Source organism: Diadema setosum, chromosome 4 (genome assembly GCF_964275005.1).
Source record: "Diadema setosum chromosome 4, eeDiaSeto1, whole genome shotgun sequence".
NCBI lineage: Eukaryota > Metazoa > Echinodermata > Echinoidea > Diadematoida > Diadematidae > Diadema > Diadema setosum.
In genome coordinates, this window is record NC_092688.1 from 20205754 (window position 1) to 20219843 (window position 14090).

The 14090-nt window shown below is 43.4% G+C and overlaps 1 protein-coding gene across 1 annotated transcript in view; it reads right to left on the reverse strand.

Moving 5' to 3' along the window:
• Positions 1–8981: 8981 nt before the first annotated feature.
• Positions 8982–14090, reverse strand: part of LOC140226991 (SANT and BTB domain regulator of class switch recombination-like) — a 40918-nt gene continuing 35809 nt past the window's right edge. The window contains exons 20-24 of the mRNA XM_072307428.1: positions 13506–13534; positions 12602–12669; positions 12032–12120; positions 10228–10316; positions 8982–9840 (exon numbers count right to left, since the gene is read on the reverse strand). Of these exons, the coding sequence (XP_072163529.1) occupies positions 9804–9840; positions 10228–10316; positions 12032–12120; positions 12602–12669; positions 13506–13534 (312 nt within the window). The 3' untranslated portion in view covers positions 8982–9803. The remainder of the gene's footprint in view (positions 9841–10227; positions 10317–12031; positions 12121–12601; positions 12670–13505; positions 13535–14090) is intronic.

Genomic DNA, 14090 nt, shown 5'->3' on the forward strand with positions numbered 1-14090 from the left:
CAAAATCCCCCCTCATTTACAAGGTTTGTGGGAAAGATCCTCGGTACAACTTGAACCTGAAGAACAAAAGGTACTTAGGGACTTACTTATTGAATTTGAATGCGTCTTCGCCAAAGACGAATTTGACCTAGGGAACTTCACTGAGGTTACCCACTCCATTGATACGGGTAGTGCAACCCCCATCAAGCAGAAGATGAGGCGCACACCCATGAATTTCATTCAAGAGGAACGAGCACTTCTAAACAAGATGTTGTCGGCCGGAGTGATCAAGCCCTCAGTGTCCGAATGGGCATCCCCCCCAGTGCTGATAAGGAAGCGAGATGGTGGCGTCCGATGGTGTATCGACTACCGTAGACTAAACAAAGTCACAAAAAAGGACGTATACCCCCTTCCTTGCATTGATGAGTGTTTGGACACTCTGGCTGAAAACTCTTGGTTCTCCAAACTCGACGCCAACTCTGCGTATTGGCAGGTAAATGTCCGAAAACAAGACCGGGAGAAAACAGCCTTTCTCACAAAGCATGGGCTATACGAGTTTGTGCGCATGGGCTTTGGCCTATGCAATGCTCCCGCGACCTTCTCCAGGGCAATGAACCTCGTCCTCAGAGGGCTGAATTGGGACATTGCTTTGGCATTTCTGGACGACGTAGTGGTGCTCGGTAACTCTTTGGAGAACCATGTCAACAATCTCCGATTGGTCCTTGAACGATTCAGGGACTTTAAGCTCAAACTAAAGCCCAAGAAGTGTTCCTTTTTCCAACGTCGTGTGGAGTTTCTTGGCAGGGAGGTGGACGCTAACGGCCTGTACCTAAAAGACGAGCATATCAAGGCCGTCTTGGACTGGCCAACACCTAAATGCAGTAAAGAGGTGGAACAGTTCCTCGGTTTGGTCAACTATCACCGCGTCTTCCTGAAAAACTATGCCGAGGTAGTAGGGCCGCTGTATGGCCTCACCGGCAAACGGGAGTTTCGCTGGGAAGCTGACCACCAGGCCGCCTTTGATCAGGTAAAAGAACTACTGACCACTGCCCCTGTCCTTGCACTGCCCAACTCTGTAGACCCCTTCATCCTGGATACCGATGCATCTGGTACAGCTATAGGTGCTGAACTCATTCAGGTCCAGGAGGGACAAGAGAGAGTGATTGCTTATGGCAGTTGCTCCCTGTCCCCGGAGCAGCGACGGTACTGCGTCACTAGGCGTGAACTGCTCGCGGTCGTGAGGTTTACACGTCAGTACAGACACTACTTGTTGGGTAAACACTTCACAATCCGCACTGACCATGGGAGCTTGACATGGTTGATGAACTTCAAGGAGCCACAAGGTCAATTGGCCCGTTGGCTTGAAGAACTTAGCCAATATGACATGAAGGTTGAACATCGACCCGGTATGAAGCATCAGAATGCAGACGCATTATCGCGCATGCCCCAGGGTGATTTTCTCTGTGAGAATTATCGCCTAGGCATGGAGCCCGATGATCTACCCTGTGGTGGATGTTCATATTGCAGAAAGGCACATAACAACTGGTCCCTTTTTGCCGATGTCATAGATGACGCTGTTCCACTAGCACAAAGAAATAACATCTCAGAGATCACAGTGGATCAGAGTGTAGAAGGGAACCTCTTAATCACCCATTTAGACATAGATTGTCAGGAAGGTTCCCCCTCTCTGTCCATTAATGGAGTGGCAGCTGACGAAACTGCCCCCAGTCGCCCAGTCGACTTAGACTCAACAGACTCCCTACAAAAAGAGCAGGAGGCAGACGCCCAACTGTCCCTTCTACGTAGGTGGTTAGTCAGTAAGGAAGAGCCGGACGAGGGCACAATTCTCTTGTTGGAGCCCGCCAGCAAATTCCTTTGGATCAACCGAGACATGTTTTTCTTAAAGGACGGCATCATTCAAAAACAGGACGATGACGAGTCTGTGCTAGTGGTGCCAAAATCATTGCAGCAGGAGGTGATGAAAGTAAATCACGACCTGCCCTCCGCAGCACATGCAGGCGTGACTCGAACAAAAAGCAAACTAAAGTCCAAATACTTCTGGGATGGCATGTCACGTGACATTCAGGAGTATATCAAGAGGTGTACCACCTGTAACCGGAACAAGAAAACGGTCAGGTATGGGAGGCACCCCTTGATAAACTATCATGCGGGAGCCCCCATGGAGCGAGTACACCTGGACTTTATTGGCCCACTGCCCAAAACCACACAGGGCAATGAGTACATTCTCATGATGGTGGACCAGTTCACCAAATGGGTAGAATGCGTCCCCCTGCCCTCGCAGACAGCTGAAGTCACAGCCCAGGCCGCAGTCAATGAATTTTTCTGTCGGTTTGGGTACCCCTTCCAGATCTTCACTGACCAGGGCAGAAACTTTGAGAGCAAGCTGTTCACCAATATGTGCAAGCTGTTACACATCCACAAGGCAAGGACAACTCCCTACAGGCCATCAGCCAACGGGCAGGTTGAAAGATTCAACCGAACCTTGATGGATGCAGTACGCTGCTATATTGATAAGTCCCAACGCCAGTGGGACCAGTATCTTGCTCAAATAGCAGGGGCCATCCGTTCCACTGTGAATCGCAGCACCGGATTCACACCAAACCAGCTGATGCTAGGTCGGGAAACCAACCAGCCCGCAGAACTAGTCTTCCCCCTTCCCCCATCCGTCCCAGTCGGATCACTGGACGAATATTCATCTACACTGGCGGAGAATATTCTTCGGGCACATGACACTGCCCGAACTACACTCCAGTCGACACAGAGACGGATGAAGAGGGACTATGATGTAAAAACACATCTACGCCAGTTTCGGGAGGGAGACAGGGTCTACTTGTTGGATTCAGGTACCCCCAAGGGAAAGTGCAAGAAGTTACTATCCCCATGGAAGGGTCCTGCCGTAATCCACAAAAGGTACACTCCCTATTTATATCGAGTCATATACAGGAACAAGGTGTTTACTGTGAACCACGATAGACTCAAGGGGTGTACAGATCTCAGTGAGATCCCCAAAAGTAACTTTGGGAAAGACCTGTACTGCTTCTGCAGGAAGCCGGATGATGGTTCCCTTATGATCCAGTGTGACGGCTGCGATGAATGGTTCCATGGTGCCTGCGTCCGTATCACGGAGGCAGACAGCATGAACATAGACAAGTATTTTTGCCCCTTCTGTAAGCAGAAGAAATAGCGCTTTTATACGAATGTGGGCTATGCTTATGTACCATTTCATCTTGCAGGTCATCACCATGGACGATCTACTTGAAGTCATGGAAGACTTACGTGTGTTTGACGCGGAAGAGCCGGGAGGGGAGCCGCAGGACACAGGGGGACTCGTAGAGGCAGGACCTCCTCCACCTCCTCCACCTCCTCCACCTCCTCCACCCCCTCCACCCCTTCCTCCTTCACCTCCACCCCTGGCGGTACCTCCCACGGGGGCGAGGAGGCGAACACACAGGAGGAGAGCACGACGCCTCAAGGCGAGGTCCAGTGGGCCCCAAGCCCCGGCCCCCCAGCCCTCCCAAGCTGTGGCTCGGGCATGGGCGGGGATGGCCCGGGGTAGAGGCTCCGCCCAAGGGCTGGAAGCAGTCATCAGGATGACGCCAGCTCCAGCCATGGGTCGGGGCCGGGGCCTGCTGAGGCTGGTCCCCGCTCCTGAGCCCCTGCCGGGTTTCGACTCTCATTTCCATCCGGATAGGTTATGCAACCACATGTGGAGTCAACCGAACCCCGGCAGGGACCCCGTCCACCCGGTGCACTTGGTCGGGGGGGTACTCAATTACTGCGACCCCGAGACTTACCTCGACCCCGACTTCGTGGACCGGGTGGTGGCGGCCCAGGACGGGGGCAATGCCTGGAAGCTCGCCTTGGGGATCCACCCCAAAAAGGCCTCCACATTCACCGACCAACATTGGCGGGCACTCCTGCACCATCTAAGTCACCCCCAGGTAATCGGGCTTAGTGAAGTCGGGCTAGACTTCACCGTGCCCCCCCGGCAGTGGCCAGAGCAGGAGAACCTGCTTAGGGCCCTCCTTGATCTAGGTACGAGGGGCAGGATTCTGATCCTCCACCTCCGGGGTGTAGGTGACCAGACGGGCGTCCATGCCATCAGCCGGCGCCTTATCCAGCGGAGCTGCCCTGGGGATCAACGGATCCACCTCCACTCTTTTAGTGGAGATAGCCTCCAGGTCAGGGCCTGGACGGCCCGATTCCCCCACTGCTATTTTGGGGTGTCGGCGCTTGTCCGGTCCCTGGCCGATCCCCAGCGGACGGCAGTGAGGGAGATCCCCCTAGATCGTCTCCTTCTGGAAACTGATGCGCCCCACCTCGCCCCTCACCCAGGTATGCGTTACAATATGCCACGCTTCCTGGGTGATGTGGGCAGGCTGGTGGCCGACATCCGGGGTCTCCCTCTGGCCCGGCTGATGGCAGTGACAACTGCCAATGCCCAGCGTTTGTATGGGTACTAGTAGTATTAGTTTAATGATCTGTAATGTATTTTAAGGGAAAGTCACCCGTGAAATTATAATGTTATAAGAGAAAGGGAAAGTTACCCTTTTTTATGTTAAGGTTAAGAAAGGGAAGGGTTAGTTTTAGAAACAATGATAATCATCTGCTGTGTTGTTGCAGCGAAGGGATAATAATAAGTAAATTATAGATTTTTGTTGGGAGTGGGATGCATATTTTCACGGGCACCCGTCATGGTCGGTTGGAGGCGTAGGCTGACACCATATATCATTTTCGGAACATACCTCCCAAGGGTCTCTGGGTTGTGGGCTTCGTGTGGGCTTAGCCGGAAGCCCTTCCATGTATTTGAGGGGACTAGGTCTGTTTTCAGGCTGAGAAGTCTGCTCGACGTACTGAGCCGGATTGTCCAGAGAATACATTCCAAAGTGGAAGGTCACTTCACGGTCGGTCCTGCGGACGCCCCCCTAGACGACTAAGGGCAGATATGGAAATTGTCAGCCTTTACGGTGGGGATATTGAATTACAAATTTGGTTACAGTATTAGTGAAAGTCACTGGTGACAGTTTGGGATGTTGCCATAACTGTTGATAAGTTATGGGCTCCGGATGAACGCCGCGGGGAATATATATTATATAACCCCGGCAATTTGAATTTGAGAATTATACTGCATGTAAATGCAGGTTAGGTTGGGGTATAGTTTAAATATACCAATGCGGAAATTGCAATTTGTAACGAGTATTATTGAACTCAGGTGGATATACATGTATGTTTATATGGGTCTCTTTATAAAGAAATCGGACGATACTGCAGTTATATATCGAAAGGTTTTTGAGTAAAGGATATAAAATGCTGTAATGTTGAGATATTGGAGGTTAGAATGGAAGGATCTTTCCGAAAATTCGGGAGATTATATCAAATACATTGGAGGGATCTTTTTTTTTAGAGCTGGAAAAAGTGGGTTGTAGCTTTGTTGGCCGGGGGGTGTGAAGTGAGATATAATAATGTAGTAGGGAGATATACAAGTTAATGTACCCCCACGCGCGGGCGCGCGTACGTGCCCGTATACTGAGTATTAGCAGACCATTGGCCACGGATGAATGACCCCGCCGAGGTGTCAAGGGACGCCCGGACGGTATTCCCGAGCAGACCGACGGACAACCGCAAGACAGAGAGACAACCCCCCGCTAACTACTGACCGCCAACTCACCTCCAGGCTGACACCAGACAGGCCCATACCATAGGTGAGTAGGCAATATCGGCCATTTTACAACAGCATTATAAGATATGACAAAAGAATGACAGAGATTATATTATTTAGGCTTTGGCATGATGCCACACCGCTTAGTTTGTCGGCATTCACATTGTCAACACAATCACTGATCTTTAGCTTCCATTTAACTGCTTTCATCAAATGTGCATCACACATTTGAGTGCTTTCTATTTGACAATGATACAGTGGGACCGTGTTATACAATCTGTACAGAGGTCGGATATGATAAAACCCTCCAATGGCAAGGTGATTCTGCAGATCCCAATATTCCTATGTTTTTGTACCCTGATAAAGTGAAAAACCTGATACAGTGCACTCCTGGGTCCAATTTCACAAAAAAGTTGATATGAATGGCAACTGTCATAGTAACGACAAGAATCCAGCTTCCTGATTGGCTGTTGCCATTGGAAGTTGCCATTCCAGCAAGAGCTGCCATCCTAACATCTTTTATGAAATGGGCCCCTGATGTAACAAACATGGTTATAATGAAATTCTCTTGTTACAAAAAAGTTAGAAATCTAAGTCTTAAAATTATCAACTATACTACACGTATCTTTAATGCACTTTATAATGAAATTTTGATATAACGAAAGAAAACTGCTGGTCTCGATGGCTTTTTTTAATAAAAAAGAAAAGAAAAAAGGAATCACCTGTATAACAAGGTAACGGTCACTGTTTTTAGGTCATTGTCATAATGTATAACAAGGCTTCCCTGTATGGCTGATACAGTGTACAATATTATCATGAATTTCAATAATCAACAGAATCTTCTATTTCAGCAATCATTTTATTGTTTTATGACATGCCTATTTCTCTTTAACATCAAACTTAAAAGTAAGTTGATTTCTAACTAAAGAAGGCTCTGATGGCAAGATATTGCTAGAGTAAAATGTCACACTTCTTTTCTCCCTTGTGTTTCTGTTTGTATTTATCTATCCTGCATCCTGCTGGCTTGAAAAATGCTAGAGTGATAGTGCCTAAAAATAAGCACATGGATCTTGTTTTAGGGTTCATGATCTGATAGTCACCCCTCAAACTCATGGCTACCATTAAAAAAACAAACAAACTAACATCACAACTATAACCACAACCAAACAAAGCAAGACAAAAACAAAACAAGACAAGACAAAACAAAACAAAACAAAACAAAACAAAAAATCCTATGTTCCCAGGAATTATTCTGAATGCACCATTGCATGACAGATTCATTTGGTGAGAGGAATTACTCTGGCATTATCAACATTGACTTGAAGTATGACACTGTTTAAGCATTGACACAAAACTCTGTATCCACTACAAAAAAAGAAAAAAAAAAAGAAGTGATTATTTACCTTTTAGAGTTTGCCGAGAGTAATTAATGTTTGACAGGTCACTCATCAACTAAGGAAAGGATGGCTTATAAACAGTTTTATACTAAAATGCATTCATTACTAAAATGCATTCATTACCTTTAAACTAGAATTACTACTATCTAGTTTGAGGAGCCTCAGCATGAAAGAAAAAGTAAGCTTGCAGCACTGGTAACAACAGGGATAAGGCTGTGACTGCAGAGAAATAACCATCTGCCATTCTTTAAGTAGCCAGCATGTTTTCAACATGTATGTATGAAAAACAATTTCACTGTTTTGCTATTACACTCAGTGTAGTCTAAAAGCAGGAAACTGCAAATTCTACTCACTTGCAACTGCAAATTTTACTCACTTGCACCTGGTCATCCACTGTGAAAACTTATACTTGCCATTTCAGGTTTCCATGGATACATCATCCATTATCAAAAACGTTTCATGCATATACATATCAAGGATATTTGCCAAAACATTAAGACCTGGGGACCATTTCAGGAAAGTTGTCTGCCCTAAAAAGTTGTCAGTCTCTGACAATTTTCAGTAAAATCCTTGGTTTTGATTGGCTGAGAAGCTCTGGTCACTGATTGTTACTCTGGTAATTGTCAGAGACTGACAACTTGTCAGGGCTGACATTTTTTAATGAAACGGTGCCCTAAAGAGAGTCCATATGATATAACATAATGCCTTGGAATGATGGCTGTTTTTGGATGAATGGCATCATGGACGACTTCCGTAAACTCTTTGTGCGCTACGGTGTAAACCCACGCTGTGCTGCGATATTCCGAGACCGTAACGCATAAATGCTTTTTGAAAGCTTCTTTTTTTCAAACCCAAGTAATTTTTTAACAGATACGCTTGTGCTAGAAATGCGGCACAGCAAAGTTGTAGTACACTATGCTGTTATGCAAATTTTATGACAAAGCTAGGGCTATTTTTCTTGCAAATTGCCAGAATTCTAAACAGACTGCATAATTGTTTTCTTGGTCATGATTACACATTCATGTACCTTTATGAATAGGCCTGGGAAGCATGACTTTTCATAGACACAACCTTGACAGAAAATCAATACTCAAAATATCCCTAGGGAACACCTCTATTCAGTCGCTACACACTGCAAGCTATGCTTAAGGAATGGAATTGCATGAGATGCTGTAAGTGTCCTGTGGCATATTGTGATTTAACAATCTATTCTTGCAAAGTAGTGTGACTAAGCAAAATATGCAAAGTTAGCAAGCTGTCTACTGAGTGCGGCATGCAAACATGGTGTTATGTATTCCCTAAAGTGAACATTAAAGGACAAGTTCACCTTCATAAACATAAGGATTGAGAGAATGCAGCAATATTAGTAGAACACATAAGTGAAAGTTTGAGGAAAATTGGACAATTGATGCAAAAGTTATGAATGTTAAAAATTTTTGCGTTGGAACCGCTGGATGAGGAGACTACTAAGGCTCTTGATGTCATATGAGTACAACAGTATAAAGAAAGTGTAAAGAAAATTCAACATATTTTCACTTTTTTCGCATAATAAAAGAGCACTTGACTTGCCTCTCTCTAAAGGCAATGGGAATAATATTACCCATAACATATGTCAGTAACGAGTCAAGGGAATGTGTACTTTTTTCAAAAGATAAAATTTTGTGAAATTCTCTTTATATTTTCCTTATAATGTTGTACGCATGTGACATCATACACTGCAGTAGTCTTCTTATCCAGCGGTGACTGCACAAAAACTTCAAAAATTCATAACTTTTGAACGGATTGTCCGATTTTCCTCAAACTTTCAATGATGTGTTCTACTAATATTGCTACATTCTCTCAATCCTTATGTTAATGAAGGTGAACTTGTCCTTTAAAGTGACTTAAGTACAGAGACGAAAGAAACAAGTCTTCACTTGAGAGGGTTACAATTCCGAAGCATATATTTTCGCACAGCGCATGCACAGCTTACAATTGCGTCAACATGTATGTGTTCACACTCATAGTTAATCCAGATACATAACACATGGCACACAAAGAATTGAGAGAAACCAATGGAATCAGGTCAAGTACTGTAAAACCAGATAATTTTGCACGCATGAAATTTTCACAAAATTCTCAAGGAGCCAAGATTCATGAAAGTAAAATGCACCCGAAAGTGTTGTTTACACAATGCATTGTATGCCTGTGGCGAATGGCGAAAGTTTCATATTAAAAAGGTGAATGTTTCTGGTTTCACAGTGAATATCATGAGGCCATCAGCAACTGTGACAAAGTTTTGGTCATTGATGCTAAAATATGATGTATTCAAGCGAACGAAAACTGTGTCTCATGCCCCAAGCATGTGTTATAAGGACAAATCAAACCATTTGACAGGAAACTTGGAAACCATTAACCTAACTGGCCCATTATGAGCAGATAAAAAACATATGACTCCAGTCACAAACTTGGAAAAAATACAGATGGGACTTAGTTCATCAGAACTGATATCAAGGCCAACTAGGGCCACTTTCCAGTTTGCAAGCACACAACTAATGTTCCATACTGTGCTATTTCTATGTGCGTCGTAAGTCAAAGATGCATGGATCTTATGTCTAATATCAGTAAAGCCTCTGCCTGCATAACATGGATTGTACAGTCATTCCCTTTTCCAATTACAATCAATCAATAAATCTATTTTCAGGGAACGAGAGTGAAATCGGCTTTGCCTTGAAGAGATGATGAACTCTGATGCACTTGGGAAACCATCACGACATCTTGTTCTGAATGTTGCGGCTTTTGGTCCTGAGAAATGCAGATGGGAAGAAAGAGGGCAAAGTACATGCTGATCATAATCTCAGTAAAATCCACTTTTCTGGACATAGACAGCCAGAATACAGCATTCATAAAAAAGAATAATGGAAGCTTTATATCAAAGTGCCATGATTAAATTTCATACACTGAACTGGATGGATCTCCGCAAGATAGCTGTTGAAAATTTCAGGCAGCTGTTATCTCACTTTGGCATGAAAAATTTTGCACTATTTGTCAATTAATACCACAAATCCATTAATACAATATTCCGCAGGCAGGTCACACACCTGAGCAATAAGATAAATTGGGGTTAAAAATAATCTCCTCATTATGGGGTAACTCTAGAGGCAGCATTCAAAAGGAAGACATCTTACTCACCTGGATAAAGGCTGCAGGCCTACAGGCTTGGTGACTTGCATACTGGCCCTGAATTGTGCATCCACTTTGCTGAACATCCCTCCGGCAAACTGCAATGAAGGCGAGTAAATGGTGACATTGGCTTAACATGTAACTCATCACAGCAAGGCTATTTATGCATTCAGTCTGACAAAGATTCGTAGATATTCGAATATTAACACCATGTATGAAAATGAATCTCAACAAATTCCTGAGACACATCTAACAAATCTTCGGCACTTTTTTATTGTATTTGTCAGTTATTTGCGACAGAAGAAGATTTCTGCTAATTTTGAAGGCTCAAACATATAGGAAAGACAAATGACACACTGAAAAACTTGGAAGAAAGGTGTTCTGTCTTCATAATGGGATGTATGAATATGAACATTTTGTATGGCCAAATTGCAAGTTTGTATCATCCAGTAAGCTACATCACCATCACATCATGGTCATCACCTTAAACTTTCCAGTGGTCGAGTGACATTCCACCATCTATCCAATTATTCACCCATTAGCATTTCTCGAACGACCGTCAGCCGTGGCCATTCTTCTTTTGTTTCATTTCCTTCCACTGGCACTAACAAGGTTGTGCTATTGAGTAACTATGAAATATACACTGTTTAGATATTGTAGTTCATGGAGAATAAGCCCACTCAATACTTTGAATCCAAGGCTGCATTTTATCAACTTTCCCCATGTTTGAAACGAGTTTAAATACCAACTATCAAAACGTGTGTGCAAACGCCTCTTGGATCGTGTTTCTCAAGTTGTTGAGTTTATCAGCACTGTCGTCAGTCAATTGGACGGCCTTGTCACCGCGCAGCTCCACTGCTTGGTTTGACCAAGGAGCGTAGTTGGCAGTGGTTGGCATGGGCAGGTCCAGGCATAAATGCATTTCAAAACGACTTTGCATTTCTCAATTCTACAGAAACGCGTTTCTAGCTCAAATGCATTTGCGATTGCACTTTTTTTCAGCATTTCCAAAACCCATTTCTTACCACATAATCAAAACAGCCATGCTTTCATCGACTGCCCAAAACTTCCTGAAAGTTGTTTGGACTTAAAGGACAAGTTCACCTTCATAGACATGTGGGTTGAGTGAATGCAGCAATATCAGTAGAACACATCAATGAGAGTTTGAGGAAAACTGGACAATCCGTTCAAAAGTTATGAATTTTTGAAGTTTCTACTCAGTCACGGCTGGATGAGAAGACTACTATGGCTTGTGATGTCATATGAGTACAACTATATAAAGAAAGTATAAAGAAAATTCAAGACATTCTCACTTTTCTCACATCATAAAACAACGCTCGACTTCTCTCTTTCAGAAGTCAGGGGGAATAATATTACCCCTAACATAAGTCAGTAACAAGTCGAAGAAATATGCGCTTTATTCAAAAAGTCAAATTTTGTGAAATTCTCTTTTTATTTTCCTTATATCGTTGTACGTATGTGACATCATACACTGTAGTAGTCTTCTCCTCCAGCAGTGATTGCACATATATTTTAAAAATTCATTACTTTTGAACGGATTGTCCAATTTTTCTCAAACTTTCATTGATGTGTTCTACTAATACTGCTGCATTCTCTCAATCCTTATGTTAATGAAGGTGAACTTGTCCTTTAATTCTCCACCAGAAGTGAGCTGATAAATGCATGGTTGTTATGCATCCTCCTGGCATTGCCAGCTGCATTCAAGTAAAAATGGGATGTTGGGGGTGAGGTGTGTGTGTGGGGGGGGGGGGGGGGGGAGGGGGGGGGGGGGAGGGGGGGGGAGGGGACTCACCTCCTTGACTTTGGTCTTCTCCTGCTTCTCTCCCGGGGAGATCCTCATCTTGATCAAGTGCTGGACTAGGAAGTTACTACGCAGCTGATCTAATGGGACAGAAATCAGGCAAAGACGAATACCTGGGTACCATTCAGCTTCCTTGTACTCAGACGACATAATGACCAAAATGACTACAGACGGAAATATCCATGAGAGGATTGCATGAGAACAACATTTTTTATTACTTGGGAAGCTGCCATGTACAATGTCTAACCAAAAATGTATGGCATACAGCTGATACAAAAAAAAAATTGTGTTTTTATTTTCACGCTACTTTTATATTGTATAAAATCCGCAAAAACATCCACACTGCAAAAAATTTCCACTTTTACATTTACCTATCTATCTATCAATCAATCAATCTATCTATCTATCTATCCATATATCGTACAATGTGTACTCTTTTTTTTTTCTTCTTCTGTAAAAGTACATTTACAGGTGATGGAAACTGATAACGTCTAACCCTTCCTTTCTATGCCCTCCATGTAATTCTATCCCACGCCACATGAAACGTTTGCATTCACTTACCTTCTTCCCTCTGAGTATCTTGGTTGAAGCGCAGAGAGCGTGTGGCATCCCACTTCTTGCGATGGATTCTAAAAGATCAGTGGTGGGTGTGTCGTGGACAAGAAATGTCAGAAAGTTGCAATGCTGTCTTTTGCAATGGTTGACAATATCCTATGGCATGATATATTCAATTTAAAAAAAAAATCCTTTTTTTGATATTATTTATCTTTTTAGTAATATGAGATATGATTGATGCTGGTCTCATTTGTAAGTATCAAGAAAGAAATCATGACAGGAAATGCAAGAAAGGCAGAGTGCTTTGACATAATCAGGGTTAACAATAAAAAGCTGCTGAGGTCTTGAGGACTAAGAATATCTAATATAGGAATCTAGTGAGACCTGCAAATGGCCATAACTTCCCTATTGGTGGACTGATGCTACTTGATGCATACCAGCCAACCCTAACATTTAGTAAATAGGAATAACTGGGAGAAAATAATGCACGACCAGGAATTTTCACCCATCTTCCACACAACATTGTTATCAGCAGGTTGCTAAAAAAAAAAAACGATGATAAAAAAATAAAGGAATACAATGTTGAATCAAGCTCCTTTTCCCCGAAAAGAAATAACAATGTTGTTATTAAATGGGAACAGTGGGTTTAAGTTTCATTGAACCCACCTTTTATTGGTACCTCTTTGCTTTGCTTTGTATTTGGATATACGACTGATTTTCATCAAAGAACTCTTCTTACAATTGTATTTTCTTAATATTTCATATATTGAGAAGTTTGTCATCATCTTGCAAAAAGTCAAAAACCTGAATCAGCACCTCAACCAAAACTATACCATCCCTTTATAGTCACACAATATCACTCTCTAACAGCAAAAGAAAAAGAAAAAAAAAAAAAAACCCAACAACTTACTGGACATTTGAATTAGACTTGGCTGATGCCTGCAGTTAGGATAACAAAAGAAAGAGACAAAAACTGCAACATGACTAAGAGTAATAGTGACACATATCTTGGACGTACATCATGGAAATTTACGACATGTGTATGCTTGTACAGGTACTCATTTCTTGTGTGTCTGTTTTAATAGTGAAGATCTGTGTTTGAGCAGTCTCACCTCCCTGGTTTGAGCAGGGAGGTGGGAGGTGTCTCACCTCCCTGGTTTCAGGGAGCACATGAGAACAATCTGCCATGCTAATGTCTGAGAACATCAATCATGAGAGAGACATGCAAAGCCCTCCCTGACAAAACAGAAACATAATTCTAGAAATTTCAACACATATGGATGCTCAAGCCAATTCCCTCCTCCTACATTTCCAGTCTCATCTCCCTACTCCCCCTTCCCCACCCCTCCCCTTCCTCCCTCCTCTCTCTCTTTTCCATTAAAAAAAAAAAAAAGTTCACATGGCATGCACAAGAAGCTCTCACACCATGTGAGCTAGTCTAGCTTCTGGATTCTTTTTACTCGTAGCGGTGATTCAGTGGTATGCAACAAGTCAA